Source organism: Dermacentor albipictus, chromosome 8 (assembly GCF_038994185.2).
Source record: "Dermacentor albipictus isolate Rhodes 1998 colony chromosome 8, USDA_Dalb.pri_finalv2, whole genome shotgun sequence".
In the NCBI taxonomy this organism is placed as follows: Eukaryota; Metazoa; Arthropoda; class Arachnida; order Ixodida; family Ixodidae; genus Dermacentor; species Dermacentor albipictus.
This window is the reverse complement of record NC_091828.1, coordinates 45,717,609-45,743,716: the sequence shown is the minus strand read 5'-3', so window position 1 is coordinate 45,743,716 and position 26,108 is coordinate 45,717,609. Positions and strand designations below refer to the sequence as shown.

Below are 26,108 nucleotides of genomic sequence, written 5' to 3'. Positions count from 1 at the left end.
CAAACTGTGTTAGCGTACTCCAAAACCGGTCTAACGAAAGTAGTATACGCGAGAAGCTTAGTCGACGTTGGTGCAAGGCGGAGACATCTTCGGAGATAAAATAGCTTGCGTAATGCCTTCGAGGTCACGTTGGCAATGTGCGCATCCCATCTCAGGTCAGAAGTTAGAGTGATGCCTAAGTATTTATGCTGGTGAACTTTCGTTAGCATTGTGCCGTTAATAAAGCATGGAAAGCCGTAAGGTTGTTTTTTTCTTGTTACCGTCATGCAAACTGATTTAGTTGTGTTTATCGTCATTTGCCATTTTTTACACCATTCATTTAGCTGGTCTAGTGAGTTGCTAAGCGAAACATGATCTTCGTAGGTGTTAATTGTTTGGTAGAGGATGCAGTCATCAGCAAACAGTTTGGTGTTACAGTCAATATTTCTGGTTATGTCGTTAATGAAAATTAAAAATAACAGTGGCCCCAACACGGATCCTTGGGGGACGCCTGATGTGACAGGCACTGTCGCAGATTCCACATGCTGAAATAGTACGAATTGTGTCCGGTTTGTTAAGAAATCTGTTACCCAGTCTAAAATTTCCCCATCCCCAATAAAACCTCGCAATTTTGTTAATAATTTACTGTGACATACGCGATCAAATGCTTTGGAAAGGTCTAATAATATTATATCAGTCTGGCTACAGTTATTGATGTTAAATGCGAGGTCATGCACAACTTCCGTAAGCTGCGTGACGGTTGACAATCCATGGCGGAATGAGATCCCACACAATCTAATTTAATAATCGTGCTAATGTCTGTTCATGTGAGATCCTTACGCTAAAGCATTGTAAATGCTGACAACACAGAACTGTGCAAAAGCAATACTTGTCGCTACTGACTCACTGATATTCTTTATATTCTTCGACTAACCGCTGGTATGTTGACACGTTATTCTGCTCAACAGCACTGTGTACAAGTAAATGCTATCATGGTAAGAAGGATATTAATATTTACTACTAGCTCAAACTACTCAGTTCATAATTGTCATACTTGAATCACCCTTTAAGAGGCTTTTCACTTTATGTCCATGAAGCTGTGATTCGTGAATAGTCGAGAAAGTTGAAGTGAACATAATCACTAGTGAGAACACCTGTTTCGACCACATGTGCAATCTGAAACAGCAGAAAGTATTTAAAGGAACATACTCATACCTGTGACAAAATGAATGGATGATGGCTACTGAGGTCATACCAAACAAAATGATTCGGGATAACTAGTGACTAATTGTTATCATCTCTTAATTATTAATCTTAAATCGCCATTCGAATTATCATTTGATATCCGTAACACTATGCTTTACAATAGTAAGAGTACACTGAACTGAGCTTATCTCTAGTGATCACTAATAACTCTTCATTATCAGGTAGCAATGGTAACAGAAGTAATGCTTATTCAATGACATTTTGATAGATCTTGTTATAGGGAGACAAGACGCTTGACAACATATTTACACAATCTATACAATGGGCAGAAGAGAAGCATACAGGATGGAGCCCATGCGCATGATTATTGGTACACACGATCTCTAGTGCCCTGGCAGAGCATCACGAAAAGACTGGACACGGTATTAACTGGCATTCGGCTTTTATCATCGAAAGAGAGAAAGAATTATCATCCCGATTGCTCCTTGAATCATTCTGCATACAATCTACTACTAACAGGATAAACCGGACACGGGGACCCCTCCCCGAGTTGTACGCAAGCGCATTATGTCTGACGCGTATATAATGAAGACCACCATGCATTCGTTCATTGTGATCAAGACACCTGTATTGGGTGCCGAAACGTCAATCTGCGTTTAGAATTTTTTCAGTTGGTGAGTGTACGTTTATTCAGCCACGATTATTGGTGATCATCGTCTTCGTCAGTTCTCTCATCATCGTTTGCTACTGCAGCGTCTCATAGCATGACCTCCGGTGGCAAAGGCACTGTCCCAGCGCTTGGTAGGTTGGAGTGATATCATACCAGGCGAGCGACATGAACGATATCAGAGGAGGATCACGTTGGTGAGGTATCGAGAGGCTGTAACTCGTAGGTCATGTCTGTCACTTGACGCAAGACATGGTATGGGCCTGAGTAGGGTGAAATCAGCTTCTGACAAAGACCAACTCACTGTGCTGGTTTTCAAAGAAGCACATTGTCACCATTGTTAAAGTGGGCAGTGGGGTGGCGAGTGTCATATATGCGTCACTGCTTTTCTTGGGAAGTAATCAGATGCAGGCATGCAATCTCACATGCCTCGGTTGCTCTGGATATGGCATCTCGGGCATATTCTGATGTATCAAGAATGGCTGGGAGGATCGCGTCAAATGGCAGTATAAGGTCAGCAGAATCATGGTGGGATATATTGTAGGTGAATATGACAAACGGCAGAGCGGCATCCCAGTCACGGTGGCTGGAGGAAACGTACGTGGCGAGCATTTCAGTGATAGTTCTATTGAGCCGCTCCGTGAGGCCATTGGTCTGAGAGTGGTGCACCGTTGTAAACCTGTGCTTTGTAGTGCAGGTGTGCAAGATGTCCTGGTCAACTTGTGAGAGAAAGTAGCGGCCCCGGTCGTTAAAGAGTTGTCGGAGAGTGCAGTGGTGAAGTATCATTGCGTCGAGAAGGAAGTCAGCAATGTCGGTTGCACAACTGGTCGGGAGAGCCCGCATGATCATGTACCAGTTGGTGTAGTCCATAGTAACTGCTATGCTTCCAATTGCACTTGTTCCCACTAAGCGATAGAGCAAAAGGGTTAAAGAGATCAAGACCAACTCGAAAGAATGGTGAAGATGGTATTTTAATGGGATGAAGATGGCCAGCTCGTAGGGCTGCTGGTTTTTTGCGATGCTGACAGGATTTACAGGAGGCGACGTAACCGCAAACGGAACGGGAAACACCAAGCCAGAAGAAACAATGCCAAACACAATCATACATTTTTTAGACTCTTGGATGACCAATGGTTGGAACATCATGCAACTGTGAATAAAGGGAAAATCAGACATCCACCTGTTCGTAGCAATCGCTACGAAGGAAACCCATACGGGTTCCTCGAAAGAAAAGCCTCATAGCTAAAGAAAAATTAGTCCTGGTCCAGGACTCGAACCCGGGACCACCGCCTTTCCGGGGCAGCCGCTCTACCATCTGAGCTAATGAGGCGGCTAGCAGATGGCAGGGCGAAGTCGAATTTGTCGACAACACGAAGCAAAGGCAAGAGTTTGACGTAGTAGCTCTGTGGAAACCCACAAGGTGGAGAGAAGTAATCAATAAAGGGAAAATCAGACATCCACCCGTTCGTAGCAATCGCTACAAAGGGAACCCATAGGGGTACCTCGAAAGAAAAGCCTCATAGTTGAAGAAAAATTCGTCCTGGTCCGGGACTCGAACCCGGGACCACCGCCTTTCCGGGGCAGCCGCTCTACCATCTGAGCTAACCAGCCGGCTAGCAGATGGCAGGGCGAAGTCGAATTTGTTGACAACTCAGATGCTTGCTTGCTCTCAGCTGAGCCGCCGAGTGGTCCTCCAAGTTGTGAACACCTCGCTGGCAAGCAAGCGTGTAGAGACGCTTGGCACATAAGAACCCAGGCGAAAGCTTGCGCACACAAGGAACATGCAGAGAAAAACATTTTGCCAAAGGAAGCTTAATGCTTTCGCATTCACCCATTCAAGCAGTCCTAAGTGCCACTGGCGCCTTACCACTTCTAGTTATTCAGCTTCACTGCAATATAGCTGTGGTATGCAGTGAAGCATGTGCATAGCATTGCAGTGAAGCACAATAAAGTTGAAAGTGGCCACTTTCATGGAACATTGTACGTGTCCCTTACCTATACACATGTGCGCACTCCATCCCCAGTCATAATGCAAGCACCGAGATGTCTGATAACGGTACTGGCAGCAATTCAGAGCTGTTTCTGACATCGCTGTGGCAATTTGCGGCATTTGTGACTGTTATGTTTTCCCGGCTGTTACTTTTTCTTTTGTCTCGAGAGACGTATCACTGAAGTTTTACTGTACTACAGCAAAGTAAAAAAAAATAGCCATTTTCTTATATCTGATAGAGGTAACAGAACTGGAACTAGGATTCTAAATGTGTCTGCAGTAACTTGTGTGGCATTCTGGGGCGTCAGGGAAATAACTGCGAACCTGTGAACACTGAAATGCATAAAATTCTGCTGTTGTAACAAGGGGCAGTTAGCCAGAGGTGAAAGTAAATATCTGATCTAAGGGACCGACAATGAATATTTACGGTACTAATTTTTTTGTTTTTTGCTACGAAAAGCTTGCTACTCAGAGTGTTTAATACTGCAACAGTGAGACAGAAAATGTCGTGGAGCATTTTTTATCAGAATTCTTCTATTTGAGAGAGATAGAGAGATAAAAAGAAGGCAGGGATGTTAACCAGTCAAAAAATCGATAGGTTATTCTGTGCTGGGGGAAGGGGGAAGCGGAATAGAAAGAAAGGCGAGAAAGAGAAAGCTCGGGGTAGAGCGTCATTGACGAACCGCACTGCAGAGTCAAAGGCGCTCACTTCTATCTGAAGTTGTTATTGTGTTTTTGAATTCCTATGTTGGAAACAATAAGAGTTCAGTGTGATAGCAATTGAACGGAGGCTTTAGGGAAAAGTATATGATTAATGTAGCCCTAGTCATACCAAATTCATCTTTTTTATTGAGGTGATGTTCATGTGGGTGATACTTTCTTCACTGCTGCATTATGTAAACAATAATGACTACACCGTTATTGTGAAAATGTTGTTTGCTCTTCACCTGCTTTAGCATGTCAAGCGAAGTTTTTTTCTTGCCATTCCAGCTGCCATGTACATGCGGTTTTCCTTCATATGGTGTTGCTTCATGTGAAGATGCAACAAAATCTCATGCTCTCATAGGTCATCTAAGCCTTGCAAAAACCAAGCATGGGGGCGGACCGAAATGTAACCAGAAAAAAAGTTTGTCAGTAATGGAAGTGCTGCGTGAATAGCGCTGTGAAGGAAATGCTGCTACATGCTGTGCCAAATTGTCGTTTACCGCAGCCATACCGCCGGGCCTGAGCCAACATGCACAGCTCCAAATTGGGAATATTCTGTGTGCGTGACAAGGCACCGTGCATCAAGCAACCAACCTTCGCTACTCGTCCACACACGGTTTCCATCACAGCTACAGCATCTAGGGTGCATGGGCACCACCTTATCGCACTTAAACATTATGCACAAAATGACGCTGACAATGACTATGCAATTTCTCCTCTAGTGACATATAATTGTTATAGCAATTGTAAATATGTGATGTATTTATGGTGCCACATTATTGCAAGGGCACAGCTTCTCAGTGTACCTTTCTCGCAGTTACTTAGTGGTATATCGACAAGTGCATAAGGCATATTATATTACGACTAGGCTGCTTCGACATGGAAAAAAAAAATTGAAAACGGGACATGGAAATAGTCAAAGGCGCACAAGTCACACAGCGCAGACACTATTCAATCTATTCCTGCGATGACAATTAAAATGGCATCATTGTTGCTGTTCCATCTGTATTTTCACTGCTTAGTCGTGCTTCTGATCAACTACCAACTTGCTCAGCTAGTAATTTCAATTGGAGGAATATGTATTGTGAATATAGTACAGTCACCCAGTTATTTATTAACATTGTGTCAGCGTCAGATAAGTGGTGTGCCAGTGCTTTGCTTGGAACATCCTGGAAGACCATACGCTTTGACTAGCATGAGCTTCAAGTGCATGAGGTTATCGTTACGCAGTATGTTTAATCTGCGAGGATACAGTGCTTGCACCATATTAATAAAGAATTGGGTGGCTATGTGCATTCAGCTTAGTTGTTTAGCAGATGAAATGCTATAATAGAACATTTAGCAGGTGAAATGAATAATGAAGCCAAGGACAGCTTGAGGGTGGCGGAGTTAACTTTTTGTTGAAATGCAGAGTTAACTGTGAATTACTATTAAGTTGGTGCTTATCTTAGTCCTCTTGTATAATAACACAAGAATGGAACAAGTTGGGGAAGAAATACTGGCAGCATTGCGTAATTCACATTGAAAGCATTAATTCAAAAAGTACTAACTTACACAGTGCTTCCTCTTTGCACCGGAGCAGTAAGTTACAGCTCAAAAGCATTCTTTTCTTGCTCCAAACGGCAGATTTTCTGCTCCAGAAGCATATGTTTCTTCTCGAAATTGCAATTTTTGCTGCTCTAAAAGCTGCTCTAAAAAACGAAATGCCGCTTCCATCACTGCATACGCTTGCCTCTATACCCGCCGTGGTTGCTCAGTGGCTATGGTGTTGGGCTGCTGAGCACGAGGTCGCGGGATCGAATCCCGGCCACGGCGGCCGCATTTCGATGGGGGCGAAATGCGAAAACACCCGTGTGCTTAGATTTAGGTGCACGTTAAAGAACCCCAGGTGGTCAAAATTTCCGGAGTCCTCCACTACGGCGTGCCTCATAATCAGAAAGTGGTTTTGGCACGTAAAACCCCAAATATTATTATTATTATTACGCTTGCCTCCCTTGTTTTCATCCAGCTGTGTTTAGGTTATGTTTTGTTATACCTGTTGAAAATTATAGTACTTTGTTCTGTTGGGTGTCCCCAGTGGACACCCCACTATATATGTTTAAACACCCTTATTGCAACCGAGGGGTAATTGGGTGTGGTGTGGAACTAGTGTGTGTGTCATTCCTTCAAAGCCACCGACGATGCTCAGTGCATCCCTTCACAAACACCACGATACCTTCACCTCTTTGTGTGTTAAAATGCATTACGCTTCGTTAAGGGGGCGATTTTTTTTTTACTATTCCTTGTCAGTTCCAGCAATCATTTGCCACTATTTTGAGATGGCAGGGTACTAGGAGCAGAGTGCACTCATAAAGAAATTGTTGTATTTTAGCACCTATAAGCCGCATCAAACATAGTAACAATTTTACAGTAAAGTCAGGATTGGGGTGGAGATTACTGGAATTTATATTTGAAGTGTGGCTCCATGGCAGCACAGCTTGTGCTGCCACAAAGCCACACTTCAAGGCAAGGTTCTCAGCTACTCACACTTTCGTTATCTCCTGGGGTAGCGCACTGTTTTTGCGCCCCTCTGTGTTGAAGCTCCTTTCTCCCCTCCTGCATTGTCGGTCATTCTCCTCCTCTTCATGGGTCGGCATTTTGCATTTAGCAGTTTGCGAATTTAGCGCATGGCGCTGGCAAAGTATAACTTGGATCACAATAAGCCGCACTCAACGGCCCAGCTTCAGTTTCAGAAAACAGTAAAGCAGATTCACTGGCTGAAGATACAGCATGGACAAATCATTTATCCCCAATGGATACTGTTTTTGTAAACTTCTGAGGGTTGTATGCAGTAATTTCTGTGGGTTATACATGCACATTATTTCTTTATTTCTTGGCTGTTCTGAAAGAGGATGCGGGTTGTACTTGTTAGCGGGTTATATGGGCAAAATTACGGTATTTCCCGGCCAGCTCCTTGCAATCTCAACTTATGAAAACGTTGCCGAAGTTCAGCATCTGATCAAGAAAAAAGCCACTGATGAAGTCTCGTATGAGACAAATTTCTTGTTTCAGTGAATCATAACACATTTTGCAAGTGCCAAATATGGCCTCCAAACCTCAAGTGCCCATTGAGCATGAGAGAGCAAGCTTGGTCAAACCATTTTTTAAAGTGTTCTCTGAGGTTCATACAAATTTGAGATTCGTCGTACACTCCATATTCTGCCACTTTATGATTGTTTACTTTTCTGTAAAATACTTATATAAGTATTTTATAAGTGTACTTCACAAACAGGGTTATGACGCATTCAAATACAGAAATATTGATTAAATTCAAAAGGGCTATCAGGAGTTCTTTGTTTCATAATACTTGAAGTCACCGTGAAGATCTCCCAAATAATAAAAAAAGAAAGCTTGTCGCTAAATTTAGCATGTGCATTATTTTTTGGAATTTCATAATAACTTGCCTACTTTCGTTTTATTTGTGCAGCATCAAGACGTTCTATTTCTCCGTCAACTGCCAAATGTGACATCTCAAAGCAAGGTTGCCTCCACCAATGTCATCTATGGGACTATGAGGCTGATGAACTGTTTCATCTGGATGCACATGCCAGCTTTCATACTGGCGAGAGGCCATTTCAGTGTCCTTCATGCCATAGGAGCTTGCCAAACAGACACAAGTTAAGTGTTCACCTGCGCACCCACACAGGCGAGAAGCCATTTGAGTGCCCTTCATGCTCTCGGAGGTTTGCACGACAGGCCTACCTGAAATCCCACCTGCGCACCCACACAGGCGAAAAGCCATTTGAGTGCCCTTCATGCTCTCGGAGGTTCGCACAACAGGGCTACCTAAAATCCCACCTGCGCACCCACACAGGCGAGAAGCCATATCAATGCCCTTCATGCTCTCGGAGCTTCTCACACAAGGGTCACCTAAAAGCCCACGTGCTCATCCACACTGGTGAGAAACCATATGAGTGCCCTTCATGCTCTCGGGGCTTTTCAAACAGATACGACTTAAGCGTTCACCTGCGTGCCCACACAGGCGAGAGACCGTTTGAGTGCCCTTCATGCCCTCAGAGCTTCTCACGAAAGGGCCACCTCAAAGACCACCTGCAAACCCACACAGGCGAGAAACCATTTGAGTGCCCTTCATGCTCTCAGAGCTTCTTACACAAGCGTAATTTGAAAGTCCACCTGCGTACCCACACAGGCGAGAAGCCATATCAATGCCCTTCATGCCCTCAGGCCTTCTCACACAAGTCTCACCTGAAAGTTCACCTGCGCACCCACACAGGTGAGAAGCCATATCAGTGCCCTTCATGCTCTCAGAGCTTCTCATACAAGGGTCACCTGAAAGTCCACCTGCGCACCCACACAGGTGAGAAACCATATCAGTGCCCCTCATGCTCTCGGAGCTTTTCACAAAAGAGCCACCTTAGGCAACACATGAGGCGAGAAGCCATTTCAGTGCCCTTTATGCCTTCAGAGATTCTTGTTGAAGAATGCCCTGAAGATACACCAGCCCATTCATACAGGTGACCGGCCATGTAGTTGCACCATCTGCTCCAAGTCTTAATGCAGTGTCATCGCTATTGCAGACATAAGAGGTCACAGCACCATGGTACTGTAGGATAGGTCGACAACCATGTTGAACGAGAGTCTGAAGTATAAATCTACAAATGTGTAGCATGTTGCATACTGCTCTGCTGCATCATTTAGCACAAGTATCTCCATGTGCTCCTAAGAGGAAGCTTTATCTTGGGCCCAATTTTGATGCTGCCAATTCAAATACATGTAAAATGCAGTAACGCTTTTCTGAGATAACCACTGAGCCAATTATAATGAAATTTGTTGTGTTTCAGAGAAAAAGTTCTATTCTAGTGACTGCTGGAAGCAGAATTTCGATTGAAGGCCTGAATGTAATAACAGGAGTTTACAAAAATTTGAAAAAGTTGGAACAAGAAGTTTATAAATTCGTAGCTCTGCTCTTAGAATAAATATCGTAGTTTTGTAAACAGCATACAGTAGATCATCCAAAGCCGAGAGATTTGATGTATCAGTTTACATTGCAGACTATTCTACGACTATTCTGCAGACTACTTAGACTGAAGACTATTCTACACTCAAATCCCAATAAATTCTGGTACTTTCAGTAAAGACGCGTTCTAGGCAGATTGAACTAGCAGATTCGGATGGCAACCTCATTAACTCTGAGAAATGCGCGTCGGCTCTTGATGACTACTTCACCTCAGTTTTCTCCAACACTAATGACGTTCCCGTTAAACTAATACCACCACTTTCAGTAAAATTGATGCTGGACATCAAGATCAACGTTGATGGGACACATAGCCTCATTAATTCACTAAAACTTAGCTTAATGTGGTAATATATATAATAATAATAATAATAAAGTTTATTTCTGCCTCAAAGATACATGGACAGAGGAGCTGCAGAAAAAGCTGTAAAAAATACAGCTTGACAAAGCCGCAGCCCCCATTTTACAGGCAGCAGCAGAAGACAAACAACGACTCAACTTCAGGTGTCGTATAAACGAAACAAAAGAACAAAAATGTAATGCTATACATCGCAAGAGCACTTCAAGCGTACTGAGTAAACACAGGGATAAAAAGATTGTTGTTACTTATCACACTCTCATACATGAAATATTAGATACAGAAGCAAATACTTATTTTGGCACAATTGAAGATGAAAATTGTTCGGAGCTACCATCTATATACATCCTACGCAATACCTTATGAGTACAGGTGAATAAGTCAAAATGTGCAGATGTATAAGCGTTCAGAAGGGAAGGGAGTGTGAATTGCAAACGTTCTTGCCCGGAGTTTAGGCGTGCTGTTGGCACCATCCATTGTTCGGGTTGTCTGAAAGGGTAATTAGTGGTTTTCTCTTGCAAGTTTGCCAATCGTCGAATATGGTTTGTACCATTTTTTATTTCTGTTTTGTAAGAAATGCTCAACCGGTATAGGTATAATTCATAGATTTGGACCACACCGGCTGTAAGAAAGAGACCTTTGCTGGGTGACCCATAGCTAACATTGAAGGCGTAGCGAAGGACCCTTTTCTGCAGCATGTGTATTTTGCGAAGACAAGAATGTGTTGCAGTTCCCCATACAAGATGACAATAATTTACGTGAGAATAAAAAAAGTGCGTGATAAAGAGTTAGTTTGAGTGACGTCGGAAGAATGTGCCGTGTGCAACCAATCATGCCCACTACTCTAGCCAGTTGTTTGACAACGTGAGTTACTTGGTGTTCCCATGACATGGTTGAAGAAAATATAACTATATGCTAAAATAGTTAACACCAGTAACCTTTCTAACCAGGTACTACACCTAACATTTACGCGATCCTTATGGACGGAAAACTTGCCCGACGACTGGAAAATGGCTCATGTCGTACCAATCTTTTAAGACTTGCGACCACCCCCGTGCTATAAATTATCACCCAATTTCTCTGACCAGCATTCCTTTCAAACTACTAGAACACATAATCTCATCCAACCTAATGGTTCACCTGGAGTCTATCAACATCTTTTACCCTCACCAGCACGGCTTCAGAAAACTATTTTCATACGAGATCCAACTCGCCGAGTTCACCCATGACATTCTGCAATTCATGGACATTCTCTTGCAGATTGATGCAATTTTCTTGGATTACTCGAAAGCGTTTGACCGCATTTGCCACAATCACATGCTTCAATAACTCGCATCGGAGTCCCAAATAGCTTGCTTTACTGGCTCGAACACTTAAAAAGGCGTGCACAGTTTACCTCTGCAAATAACCATAATTCGTCCCTTAGCAGCGTAACATCGGGTCTGCCACAAGGCACTGGCTTATTGCCTCTAGTTTTCCTTAGCTACATCAATGACTAACCTGCTAATGTTAAGAAAAAGTTGCGTCTTTTCGTGGACGATTGTGTCATATTCCCCTATCAAATGCTCAAATGACATCACCACACTGCAACATGATCTCGATTCCATCGCAGTATGTTGTGAGAAATGGTTCATGCTGCTTAACCTTAATAAATGCAAAGCTTTGTCATTCACCCACAACCAAACTTAACCAGTCGCACCTACACAATAAATTCAGCTCCTATCAGTCATGCCCCATCTTACGAATAGCTCGGCCTTCCCATGACATCGACACTGTCATGGTCAACTCATATTGACACCATCTGTTCGAATGCTTCACGTACCCTTGGATATTTAAAATGTAACCTGGAAACTGCATCCCCACAAATAAAAAAGCTAGCATATATAACTTTCATACGTCCGCAGTTAGAATATGTATCATCTAGCTGGCACCCTTCCCAATCATATCTTACCTACGGCATAGAAGCAATACAAAATCGCACCGCTCGGTTTGTAACTTCCAGTGACTAGTGAAACCAGCATAGCTGCATTAAAACGTACACTTGAACTACCTTCACTTGCTTCCCGCCGGATCACCTCTCGTCTCTGCTTGCTTCACAGCTTTTATTACCATCTGTACTCCAGGCATTCCCTGTTAAATCCACCATTACGTACATCCACTTGCTTAAGCCTCAATTGTCCCATAGCTTACATTATCGCCCGATCATCTGCCTTGAACACTTCATTCTTCGCTGACACAATAACCCATTAGAACAACCTCCCAGAAGATATTGCCTTATGCACTGACCGTAAATCATTCCGCGAAATGTTAAAAACCACATTGCCTATTTACCGATCCTACCCAGCCTTACTCCAACACAATGTACCTATTTTTTCACAATTGTTCCTGCCTTGTTTTTGTTTATTGTTGTTTCTTTACTGTTCCTTACATTTGTTCCAACATTGTCGCAAGGATTAAAGCCCTCTCTGACGTAATGCCTCTGGGCCTTTAAGGTGTAAATAAATGAAATATATTTCGTTAACCTGTTACATTGTTTACGAGGGTTCTGCAAAAGTCCTACTCACATATTAGTGATATATTTAAATGCCCACTTAATACATAGATTTTGTCAGCTTTAGATATTGCCACAACCTCGACACAGTTGACAGCCACACGGTGCAATTCGGTGCCACATGCTAGGCATGTTGGGTGGCTGCCAGAAGAACAGAACGACGAAGGTGCCAGGACAGCGATAAATAAAGAGATCTACAGCGTCGACTGAAGTCCTTTGTGGCTTTGCCTGTGACAAACTGGTGGACGTGCTGGGTACGCGTCTATGTACTCTGACCCCCAGAAACTGGAAGTGGACAACCTACGCGAAAGCCGACGGCTTCAAAGACTGCCTCCGGAATACGGCCTGCAAGATCTGCCGAGGATGTCCACCACAACCGCAAGCCAGACACAGGAGACATACGGTACGGGACAGCCTCCTGTGTTGCTGGTTCTCCACACCCCACGCTGGCTGCGGCCGTTCCATGGTGAGCCTTTTGAGGACTTGGAAGACTGGCTCCACGACTTTGATCGTGTGGCTGACGTCAATTATTGGGACGAGCAGAAAAAGTTAAGGAATGTGTACTTCGCCCTAGAGGACTCTGCCCGAACATGGTTCGCTAACCACGAGCCATCCATCACCACCTGGCAAGAATTTCAACAGCAGATACACTATACGTACAGCAGCCCCGCAAGAAAAGAGCGAGCAGAGCAAGCCCTTCAGAACCGGGTTCAAAGGCCGAACGAAAGCGTCGCCATGTTCGTCGAGGACATGTCGCGGCTTTTCAAGCGTGCTGACCCTGGCATGACAGAAGCGAAGAAAGTACGCCTGCTGATGCGTGCAGTGAAAGAGCAGCTGTTTGCTGGACTGATGTGAAGGCCTCCAGCTACAGTAGCTGAGTTTGTCAGTGAGGCTACGACAGTGGAGGAGCGAGCCCTTCAGCAACGTTCCTCAGTCAATTATCGCCAAATCAGCCTGGGATCAGCGTCTTCTCTCTCGTTGCCCTATGACACCAATGCGCTTCGAGAGCTTGTGCGTAGTGTCGTGCGTGAGGAGCTCGATCGACTACAGGGAGCACGATTTCAACCGACCGTAACGTCCCTCACAGATATAGTCCACGAAGAAGTCCGCCAGGCGGCACAGCCATTCGTGCAAACCAGACCTGAAGCCGCCCCCATACTGACTTATGCACAAGCAGTGAGGCTACCATTGCAACCCGGGAACCACTGTAACCCGCCTTCTTCTCAAGAACCGCTGTGCCACTTCCAGGGCCAAGCTTCATGTACAAATATATACATGTCCACGAGCCCCCGAATCAATACGCGAAAGTCAGACGTGTGGCGCACACCGGACTATCAGCCACTCTGCTTCCACTGTGGCGAAGCGGGCCACTTGTACCGTGCCTGTTTACCGAAGAATAGGACTCCAGGGCTATCACCCCGGCACTCGTCGCCCACGTGAGGTAGAGTGCCCGAGAGAAATCCAACAAAATCTGGCCAGTCAACCTTCGTCGCCGTATGCGCAGTTCCCACCGGTTGAACAGTCCCTGCCAACGACCCGATCTCCATCTCCGCAGAGGCGCCAGTCACGATCACCACCTCCTCCACGATCGGCGTCACCTAGCTGCTATACTACGTTCTCCGCTTCCGTGGGCAACCGGGCCACGAGCCCAAGTCGGGGAAACTAAGAACAGCGACCTCCGGGGGTGGGGCCGCTGTCCAACGCACTTCAAGAGATCCTCCGCTGCGACACCCCGACGACGGCGTCAACGACGATAACGATGACGACAACGACGAGTGCGTACCTTCGACACCTTCCTTCGAAAACCGTGAACCTGTTTCAGCCGACATACTTGTTTCTGTAGATAACCACCTGGTAACCGCTCTTGTCGATACTGGTGCCGATTATTCTGTCATGAGTGGACAGCTGGTTACTGCACTTTGCAAGGTGATGACACCATGGCCAGGACTTAAACTCCGTACAGCCGGCGGTCATGTTCTCATGCCGATCGGCAAGTGCACTGCGAGGATACAAATTCATGAGGCCACATTTGTCGGTTCATTTATTATACTGGCAGAGTGCTCTAGGCAGGTCATACTCAGCATGGACTTTCTGCGGGAGTACGGCGCAATCATAAACCTTCGCGAGTTACTTGTCACTTTTTCCAGCAAACACGCAACTCATTCGGACAACTACCACCCACAGTCCACGGTGTTACGCGTTTCGGGTGACTGTGCTACTTTACCACCCAGGAGTACTGCGTTGATCACCGTAGAAACAGACGATGATCCTCCCCGTGTCGGAATCGCTGAAGGCAATCTGTCAGTCTTGTTGGCTCGACAGGTTTGCGTAGCCCGCGGCATCTTGCAGCTGTCGTCACAGACTGCTCAGATTTAGTGACCAATTTCAGTCATGAATACCAGCACTTCGCCCCACGAACTGCCATTGCCTATTTGGAGCCAGTCAGTGACTTTCCCGCTTGTTTAACTGTAGGACACAATGATGGAGATTCTAACTGTGACGTACCAGCCAACAGCAATATTGATGTGAATTCTAAATTATCAATTGAACAACAGGCTAGCATTCGGAGCCTTTTACAGTCTTTTGCGGACTGTTTCGCTTCAACATCGAAGGTCACCCAAACGCCTATTGCGAAACACAGAATTATTACAAATCCCAATGAAAGACCTGTGCGCCAACGTGCCTACCGTGTTTCTCGTAAAGAGCAAGACGCCATTCGAAATCAAGTCCAACAAATGCTTACCGACGATATCATATAGCCCTCCACCAGTCCATGGGCATCACCTGTGGTTCTGGTGAAAAAGAAAGACGGCACACTGCGTTTTTGTGTTGACCATCGCAAGCTTAACAACGTTACGAAGAAGGACGTTTATCCCCTTGCCCGCATCGACGACTCTTTGGATCGCCTTCGACATGCTCGATACTTCTCATCGATGTACCTTCGCAGCGGCTACTGGCAAATAGAGGTTGATGAGCGTGACCGTGAGAAAACCGCATTTATTACTCTTGACGGACTCTACGAATTCAAGGTCCTTCCTTTCGGATTGTGCTCTGCGCCTGCTACTTTTCAGCGCATGATGGACATGGTTCTATCAGGTCTCAAGTGGCAGTCATGCCTTGTCTATTCAGATGATATCGTTGTGTTTTCAGAAACTTTTGAGCAGCACATCCAGCGTTTACAAGCAGTTCTTGACGCAATTCGTACTGCTGGCTTGTCTTTAAAACCTGAAAAATGCCATTTCGGGTATGACGAACTCAAATTTTTAGGCCATGTCATCAGCTACGAGGGCATTCGACCAGACCCCGACAAAACCATTGCTGTTGCTTCGTTTCCAACACCTTCGAACAAACACGAACTCTGCCGTTTTCTAGGGCTTTGCGCATATTATCGACACTTCGTGGCTAACGTTTCACGGATAGCCGAACTTTTGCAACGGTCGACTAAGGATAATGTTCCATTTGTCTGGGAGCAGGACCAACAAGAAGCCTTCTGTGAACTCCAGAAACGTCAGCACACACCTCCTGTTCTAGGACACTTTGACGAAGACAGTGACATCGAGTTGCACACAGATGCCAGCAACGTTGGCCTTGGTGCCGTCCTCGTGCAGTGGCAAGATGGAGCCGAATGCGTGATTGCATACGCAAGCCGCACTTTGTCTCCAGCTGAAAGGAACTATTCCACTATGGAAAAGGAATGCTTGGCTGTTCTGTGGGCAATTGCTAAGTTCTGACTATATTTGTACGGCCGATCGTTTTGAGTTGTGACAGATCACCATTCATTGTGCTGGCTCGCCAATCTGAAGGATCCCTCTGGCCGTCTTGCACCCTGGAGTCTTCGCTTGCAAGAATACGGTATGACGATAGTATTCATATCCGGGTGTAAACACACCGACGCCGACTGCCTGTCACGTGCTCCACTTCAACCGTCGCCAAACGACTTTGATGAAAAGGACGCATTTCTGTCCATTATCACAGCATCAGACATCAGCAAGCAACAGCGCGATGATTCAGAACTCCGGCCTCTCGTCGACTACCTTGAGAACCGTCTACCAGAGCCGCCTCGTATGTTTATGCGCAAGTTATCCTCCTTTTTTCTCCACGATGGTGTTCTCTACAAATTAGGTTTTCACTTGACCACAACCGCCTGCCTCCTTGTAGTGCCGTCTTCACTACGTGACGACATCCTGCGGGCCTCTCACGACGAGCCATCTTTGGGCCACTTGGGATTCGCACGGACGTTTTCACGCATACGCCAAAAGTACTTCTGGCCTAACCTTCGCTGTGACGTAAAGCAATACGAGAAGACATGCCGCAACTGCCAGAGACGCAAGACACCACCCGTGCGTCCTGCTGGACTTCTCCATCCCGTGGATCCTTCGAGGATCCCTTTTCAGCAGGTTGGCATAGATTTGCTTGGACCATTCCCCACGTCGAGGGCTGGTAACCAATGGATTGCTGTTGCCACAGACTACCTTACGCAATACATTGAAACCCGAGCTCTCCCACGAGGCACTGCTAATGATATTGCGACCTTCTTTGTACATGGTATCATACTCCACCACAGTGCTCCAACAGTGGTTATAACCGACCGGGGCACAGCATTTACAGCGCAGCTCACAGAAGATATCATACAGTTCACCGCAAAGCCACTGCTTACCATCCCCAGACGAATGGGCTCACAGAAAGGCTAAACAAAACGATCGCTGATATGATTTCCATGTATGTTGACGTCGACGACAAGAACTGGGACGACATTCTCCCATATGTTACGTTTGCATACAATACTGCCGTTCAAGAAACTACCGGCTTCACCCCTTTTCGCTTGGTGCACGGCCGGGAAGCTGTCACAACGTTGGACGCAATGCTTTTACCCACCTACTGCTTTAATGTTGTCACTGATGCTGCCGAATTCGCTCAATGCGCCGAAGAGGCGCGCCAGCTCGCATGAATGCGTATCCGCTATCAACAACACAATGACGCCGACCGATACAATCTCCATCACCGCGACGTCACTTATCAACCCGGTGACAAAGTATGGGTGTGGACACCGATCCGCCAGTGTGGTCGGTCGGAGAAGCTTTTGCGCTGCTACTTTGGACCTTACAGGATCGTTCAACGACTTGGCGACGTCGCATATGAAGTGATTCCTGAAGGAGAAGGCACCACTCACCGTCCCCGACGCCCACCCCTGTCCGATGTCATTCACGTCTCTAGATTGAAGTTATACAACAGCCACTGAACGCAAAGCTCCGCACCTCTCTGACCATCTACGTCTCTCTTAACAGTATCCCCGTGGCAATCTCCAGTGCATCAATGTTCCACATCGAGACGATGCTCCTAGGGAGGTGGGTAATGCCACGACCTCGACACAGTTGACAGCCACACGGCCACACGGTGCAATTCGGTGCCACGTGCTAGGCATGTTGGGTGGCTGCCAGAAGAAGAGAACGACGAAGGTGCCAGGACAGCGATAAATAAAGAGATCTACAGTGTCGACCGAAGTCCTTTGTGGCTTTGTCTGTGACAATATCCTATTCGATGCATTTTGCAGATATGTGATTTTGTTTTTCATTGCTTTGTTATGGAGTTATAAACCTGATAGTTCTGTTTTCTGAAAAGTTGTGGTTTTCAGCAATATTTATAAAAAGGTCTATGGCCTAAATAAAAAATTCACTAACAACAGCCACTAGATTCCAACTGATTCTTTCAAATGCAATAAACGTCATCAAATTTGGCGGAGTAGTTGTCCAGAAAAACGATTTTTCCTTTCCCATGTATTTAGATAAGAGCCCTCGAGCTAAAGCTTCCTCTTAAAGTGTCCCTGAAACACTTTTTTTCAGGGTCGTCATATTTACTTTAGATCTTTTCTCAACATCTTATATAACACAGAGCAAAAGGAATTACGAGAACTGACCCGCACAAAGCCGTTATAGCTGAGAAAAAAAATTCAAAATGCAGTTAAACCTTGATATAATAATGTCGGTAAAATCAGCAATTTGCTTTGTTATATGTGACTTTTTACTGTTAGAAAAGTATTCAACATTTCTTTCGATCTCAAAAATTCTGTTTGCATGCCCCTAAGAATATATATATTCCCTGTAATACTTATTAATACATTACATAAGTGTGAATGATCTGATTTCTGTAACTACTGTGTTGGTTTTTTTCAAATTTTTTTTCAGTAGTGGTTTTGGGAGATATGAACTTGTTCTGTTAGACCTACTGTTGTGTTGTTGCTTCTAGGTACTGGTATACATGGTTCGCCCTGCAGGCTCTTGATCTTAGTCTATTTGCACGTTTTGTTTTGTTACAGATGGGTTCTTTTTCAGAGCAATTTATTGTTCAGTAAGTTAGCTTTCCACTGTCTGTTTCATCAGAGCACCAAATAAATGCCATTGTTTATTGAGTATTCCTTGTCTGTTCTTGGTATTTTATACTTCAATGGCAGCATGCAATACAGGGATGTTAGCATTTTATTGTATCTGGGGCTGCAAGAGAAGTTAAGTGATGGCAGTTGGAAGTTCATTATTAACACAGAAAGAACTTGCTATAGCTAACATACTGGAGTAATTTAAGCCCTGAGGTAAACGTCAAGCCCACCATGCCTAATTCATTCCTACATTTTATTTCAACTAATTTCTATAAGCACTAATGGGACATGCACCTGTAGAAATATTTCTATAAAATTTACATTTTGAATCGTGCATACAGCTTCGTTGTATAATACATTTGTGTTCAAAAGGCAAGAAATTAAGCCAATCCTGCTGTTCAACATTTGAAAAGATTCTGAATTGCAGTTGTGCCAGTCTCTCGTAAGGAATTTCCTCACCAACAAAGATAATAAATCCAAGAATTCACTGTTTTGATTAAGGGTGTGTGAATGTTTGATGCGTTAAAGTAGGCACTTCGTAAATAGAAATATTTTCTAATTGCCTTCGAACACCTGAAACATTGCCTGTGCACAAGTAAAGCTCAAATGGAAATAAACATGATAAATGTCACCCCCTTGGGCATAGTATAGACATCAAATATGAGAAAGTGCGTAGTAGAGGCTGTATATGTTTCTCAGGGAGCTAGCCGGCTATACAGGGATCATTTGCACTATCTGAAGAGTCCTTTGTATGCCAGCAATTTCATAATTCACTCCTTGTGCTCCATTTGTGCTTTTAGTAAACAATGCTGCATAATGTGCAATGTAACTACGGGAACTTGGCAATGTTATGAACACCAGGATGTGGGTGTTGTTTTAGACATATTTTGATAATAGCTGTTCATTTTTGAAAACTGTTTCAAATGTATTCTACATTTTTTTCACGTCTGGCACTATTTGATTCGTATTCCATTCAGTCCGAAAAATTACTTCTATATTGGGCAACAATGTACCTACATCTAATAAATAAGCGTGAGGCTTTCTTTTGCCAGTTTCTCTCCTAAGGATCACCTCCACATCCACTCAGCCATTTTGGTGGCGCATATGCCTTCAGACTTTGGCACGTTACATTCACGTGAAGAGGCACTTTATCAACATGTGGCTATTTCGGTGCAGGTTCTTCTTTCAAAGCTTCTTTGTAACTTGTGAACTTGGATAGTAACTGTCTATCAACACAGTTATGTCATGTAGGTGTCTGTGTTAAAAGTAAAATATGAATTGGAAAAATGCATACGTGTGCAGTATGCTGCATGACGTTCTGTTACAAAAGTGTTACTGTATGCTTGGATATGTGTAGCTGCTGAGGTAACTCATAGCATGTTCCAGCACAGTGTGACAAGCCATTTCATTTTATTTTAAAAACGCAATGAAACAGTTGGTGAACACTGATACGACGTGACACATGACACTGACAACATCATGATACCAGTGTCAAGTGTTGTATCAGTTATGTAGGCATGCACTGCGAAAATAAATATATTATTACTTAACAGGTTCTTTAGTTATATAAAGATATAGCTAAGGCCAGTTGTGCTGAAGGTTGCAGAGACATTTTTCGTAATCGGTTTAGAGCACCAATATCAGTGGCCATGGCCATGTGATATTCCTTGATGTAACGGCTCAACAACAAACTACTTGCGTATTCACTATGCCTACAGAAGACTCCTGTGTTCAGTAAAATACTCATTAGCAATAAATTGTGAATGTTGCACAGCTAACTAGGACATGTTCTCCATGTAAATGGCTGCCTAATTGAACATCCTTGTGAATAAAAGATTTAGATGTGCACAACAAAAGCTAAGTGCATATTGTTTTTCTTAGTTAATGCCCCGAGTTGGAAAATTCTGTTTGGTCGAGCAGAACCAATATGTGGATGCCTCATTTAGTTTGAGCTAAGCTATACATCCGAGATGCTTAGAACATAAGCAGTGTGAATGCACTCGTGAATAAGCTTACTTATTTGTTTTGTTGGAATCTTCTCATTCTGCCATGAGCGATCCTTTTGTCTACAAGTGTATGGAAGCAAAATGACGTTACCAATTGTATTCTACGTATGCATCTTTTTTGTCATGTACAGACTCTGCTCACAATAAATGGCATAGATCACATCAGATTCTGTTGGAATTTGTGCTAGCGTATATGCCTTTCTTAGAAAAGTGCACAGTTACTCAAAGCAGCTGTTCTCAAACTTTTTGCCCTTAGTGATACCCTGCCAGCTTTTGCATAGTGCTGCACAATCCCTCTCTTCGTTTTCGTACTGACCTGCTTACACGCAGACTCAACATAGAGGCTAAATAATGCTTACGGAGAATGTAATGGTGATAAGAGGGGGTGTTGGTGTACACTCATGTTGTGTGTGCAGAGAAGCGGGCATGTTTCGGGAGAAGTATCGGGGCTGGGGGGGTTTAGGGAGGAGCCTCTGGATTTGCCTTAGCATGGCTGCTGCATCTGGGTTTGGCCTCTAATATATCTATTTTGACGTGTTATCTTTACGGTGGAGGGCCATTTCTGTTGAGGAGTTACGTCTGATGATATATGGACAATTATTTTTCCACTCTCTATAGTGTGCTGGGCAGACAAACCATATGGCTGCCACTCTAGGCATAGTGTGTCATAAATGGCATGTTCATGCAAATCGGAGTAGCAGATGCACAAAAGCCTATAGACAAGAACGGCACCGAGAGCGGCGCTGCTGCGCCGTAAAGCCCCTCAATTTTCCAAAAGTAGCGCCATTCTTAGATCTTTCCGCCACCCCGCTCACCCAGGCGCTTCCTCCTCCACTCCTCCTGTCGCCCCAGCCTCCTCCGCTCCCCCATTGGCCAATCTGTGTCACGTGAAAGCGGGCCCCGCGCTTTTGTATATTTTTTTCTTTCCGGCGCAGAGCAGGCGCCGCGCTTTTGTATATCTTTTCTTTCCAGCGCGCTGCGACCCCCAATCTTGGGCAGCGACCCCCATTTTTGGGCCTCCGCGACGAAGTACGGCAGGCGGTTTGAAGGAGCGCGGTAGTTTTATACAATGTGTTAGGGCCGAGTGCTTGATTGCGATGCCGTGCTGCTGCGCCTACGGTTGCCACAACAGACCCAGTGACGGCAAAAAGCTTTTTGTTTTACCATCCGCCGGGCGCAACGCAAAACGAAGAAAAGTGTGGATTCACAAGATCGGGCGGGCTGACTTCGAGCAAGTGGCAAAGAACGCGCGGCTTTGTTAAGTGACACGGCTCCTCCAACCTCTTCTTTTGACGCCCGTGTCAAAACGGGCCCGTGTCCAGTGCATAGGGGGTGCGTTAAAGAACCCCAGCTGCAAAAAAAATTAATCCAGAGCCCCCATTATGGCGTGCCTTATGAGATCGTGGTGTTGGGATGTAAAACCCAAGAATCAACTTTTCTTCTGTCTTGTGTGCCTTGACTGTTCCAGTTAACGCAACACTGCTTCCTTGTGAAAACTTACAACGCAAAAGAATACAGACGCACGTAGTATACAGAGATAAAATTAGCACTTCAACAAAAGTGTTGCTGGTGCCAATGGGGGAGGGGGATAATTATTTTCTGAACCTCTTTCCAGTTGTCCCATCAAGTTCCTTCTTTCTTTTCTATCAAATTCTAACCATTTGCACTGTAATAAATAAATAACGATTTCATATGCTGGTAAGTTGTTAAAATTATCTATACCGCCTATGTGTGAAAACGTTGCTCATGGCCACCACAACCTGTGCATGAGCTACGTACATCTGTAAAAGGCGCGGAACAGAAACGGCCCTGCTGCCAGGCATTGCTGACCGCAGACAGTCGGAATCTCTCACGCGCCGGCCGAACAAAAGCATCCTGCAGGTACGTAAATTAACCTACGAAACCACGTGCACATACTTTCGCGCTGTCAAAACCTGAAACTCTGGTAATTACTCGCGTGTCTGAGCACACCGCGTGCTTGTGTCGTGTTTCAGCAACACGAACTTTCAACGTGCGCGCGCTTTACGCCTTAAATACGCCTTGAATAATGGTGCTTTTCTCTATTTCTTCCGCAAATCCGACACGACATTCTTAAGGCCAGTTACCGACTGACAAAGCAAGATCTAGATTGAAAAAACTGCTCCGCAGGACTCGAACGAACTTTTCCGCGGATTTCCTCCCGTAGCGTGTTAGCCGTCGTCTGCTACGGCAGGCCCACTGCCGGCGGCGCCACCGTCGAGGCCGCGCCGAGCGGAGGAGGAGAGAAGCGAATGGCGCTACTTTGGGAGATTGAGGGGTTTTACTGCGCCGGCGTTGAGAGCGCCGCATGCGAAGCAAAATTCTATTGCGGGTGGTACCCCTCTCCCATCTCTCGTTCGCGCCGCCTTGATTTCCTCCTGCACTGCGCGTGTTTGGGCACGTTTCGTGCCACGCGCGGTGTGTGCCTACGAGTGTGCGCGTGGACATTTCCTTCGAAAGGCGGTGTATAGTCTGTTTCACATTTAGGGGAAAACTCGAAGCGCATTGCATCGCGATGCGGCGAGCGCTTGAGTCAGGCGGCGGCAGCAGCTCGCGCAGGTGCTCGAGGGGCGGGATCTTGAACGGCGTCGTCTGCTACGGCGGCGCGCGCTGGCCGCATTGTCGGGAAACGTTCTACTGGGCTTCTTCGATTTTCCACTTCTGGCTACCCGCGGGCTGCCAGAGCCAGCCAGAGCGTCTTCGTTTTTCTCGGGTTGCTCCGCCCACCACACTACGCACTTCCGCCGGGCGTTCGTTTTGCTCGCGCTGGACGGTTCTGGCTACCCGCGGGCTGCCAGAACCTGCCAGGACGATTTTGGTCTGGCTGCTCTCTGGAAGTTCTCTGGCTAGCAGACGACTAAAAGAGGCGATGGGCGCTCGCCGCCATCTTTACGGGGACTTCACGGATTTCAACGCGGGCGCTTGAGGACTTAAATTTATCTCGCTCAGCCAACTGTATACGGTCATCTCCGGATTTCCTTACTTCTAGCGTTATCTTTTTAGGTGCTAACGCTCCGTTCCGCATCGCGAAGCGGTGTGATACGAGCCGTGGTGAACCGTTTGAAGCTTTTGTGTGTGTGTGTGTGTGTCCCCTGATTGCTTCTTCGCGGCGGTGAACAGCGCGCCGCGCTCTCATGCGTGCATGTTATCGGCATCGTGTTCCACGCAAGTTGTAGACGCTCATTCACACATTGCGGTACATCTTCGTTTCGTCTTTCTCTGGTGGCGTTCCTTTTCACATATTCCGCGTATGTATATCTCTCCTTCCTCTGCAGTTAGCGAAGGCTTTGCAGTTAGCCCGTTTTCGCTCCGTCTCTCCGTCGTAGCTTAGGTAGCAGCTCGAAACCGATATGTGTTCGAACTGCAGGCCGTTGATCTAAGAATACACTGATTGCACTCGGTACATTTAGACACACGTACATTGGCTTATTGCTCTCATGATTGCGACCGATGTTGTTTTTCGTGTGAAACGTTTCGCTGGTCACAGGCGACGTGCATTTTCGCGCGCCAGCCGCGTCCAGCTCCTTAAATGAGAAGCACCATCAGCCACAACAAACTTTCTGAAATCGAAGCTCAAGCAGGTCGGCGCGAAATTTTATGCGTATGAGACGTACCCGATAACCTGCTTTCTCATGTCTTGTGATGATACAGCGCCAGCTCATCAATGTCGCCGGTGAGCGACGTGATCGCTGCGAACAGGGATCTTCCAGCTATCGCTTTCGAGTATACAATCACGATTTCGCGTCTTGTCATCTGCCGCGTCGGAGGCCATCTGTTGCGCTGCGCAAGGCGAGGTTGGCCCAGTACGCGTCCTGCGCCGAGTCGCGCGAAATCGTGCGAAAGCGATCGTATTCCTGAATGCAACTATACATTTTCAAGGTGGCAACGCATAAATGGGCCGACTACGCCGAGCGCGCGTCGGTCTCGACGGGCGCTGCCATGCTGGTAGCATGTTTACATTTGGCCAGCTGTACCGGCGTTCGATTTTGCAAACTTCGGGCAGGTTCGGGTTGTCTTGGGATCCCAGCCCACGTGACTTCCTGTCAGAACCGGAACTAGCTGGCTGCCGTCTGGCTACCAGCGGGCTGCCAGAACTGCGAAAATCGAAGAGGCCTACTGTCGGGTGCAGGGCGCCGTTCACATCGTGACTACGTGAAATGAGCCGGTATTCTTTGCTAAGCGTTGCGCGACGCCCACTGATACGCCTCGAATGTAAGTTCATCGCTGCAGGGCAGTCATAGACGACGTACTGATTCCATACATTCTTGACGGCCTGTTCCTGGAAGGCGACTATATATTCTAACGCGATAGGACGCCGATCCACACAGCTCGTGCTGTGCAAGAACTGCTAGAAGAGCGCGCAGTCACTCTCTCGGAGCGGCCGACTCAATCCCCGGGCGCCAACATCATTTAAAATGTCTGGGGCTCGTTGAAAGTATCGCTGGCGCAACATCCCCTCTATCAGTCGCCCGAGGATAGGCTTCGATCCACCATCGTCAGCGACTGAGACGTGCTGCGAATGAACACATCCCTGATCAAGTCATTCTACACTTCACTGCCTTCCAGGCTGAGCGCTGTCATCGCTGCCGCTGGGGACATGACGAGATACTAACTGAAGTTCCGAGCGTGACGTGTCCAATTCCCCACCGGCGGGCAGGGTCTGTCTGGTGTAGCGAATGATTGTCGAGAAAAATCACTTCCAGCTCATTGTCTGAACCTAAAACGTTCATTTAATCGTGTCCGTTTGTTTCATCGTGTTCTACTCCTATTGTTGAGTGCCGTTTTCCTTTCGAGACAAACAAAGACTGAGCACGTTGCGCGCACATCTTGATGCGTTTTGTCGCTGCTCATTACGGTAGCGCACACACAGTGAAGAAATATACGTGCACACGCTCAGTACTCCGGCCTTTCGAAAGAACAAATGAACCATGCTGTCAAAAGAAGTTTGTGGAACTCCATTATCGCCAATGAAGGATCAGAGTTTGGCGACGCACAACGTTTAGTAAAGAATATCAGCTCAGTTCCCGCAGTACCGATAAAATCGGTGCACTGCCCCTGACAGTACCACGCTTCCCGAAAATGCGGCCAGCGCGCGCCGCCGTAGCAGACGACGCAGATCACGACACCGCCCCTCAAGCGTGTGCGCCTGCTCGAGCTGCTGCCGCCGCACGACTCCATTGCTTGCCGCATCGCGATGCAATACGTTCTGAGTTTTCCCCTTAGTGTGAAACAAACTGCACACGC

The 26,108-nt window shown here is 46.0% G+C and overlaps 1 protein-coding gene across 3 annotated transcripts in view; it reads left to right on the top strand.

Annotated features, from left to right (window-relative positions):
* The window catches only part of LOC135909722 (gastrula zinc finger protein XlCGF57.1-like), a 50,431-nt gene extending 31,552 nt beyond the window's left edge, over positions 1–18,879 (top strand). For 2 of the 3 annotated variants that reach the window (XM_065441775.2, XM_070523320.1), the window contains exon 4: positions 8,014–9,918. In XM_065441775.2, coding sequence (XP_065297847.1) covers positions 8,014–9,065 — 1,052 coding nt within the window. In that variant the 3' untranslated portion in view covers positions 9,066–9,918. Of the gene's footprint in view, positions 1–8,013; positions 9,919–18,783 lie in introns of those variants that run through there. The other variant, XM_065441776.2, reaches the window with a different exon arrangement.
* Positions 18,880–26,108: the final 7,229 nt, after the last annotated feature.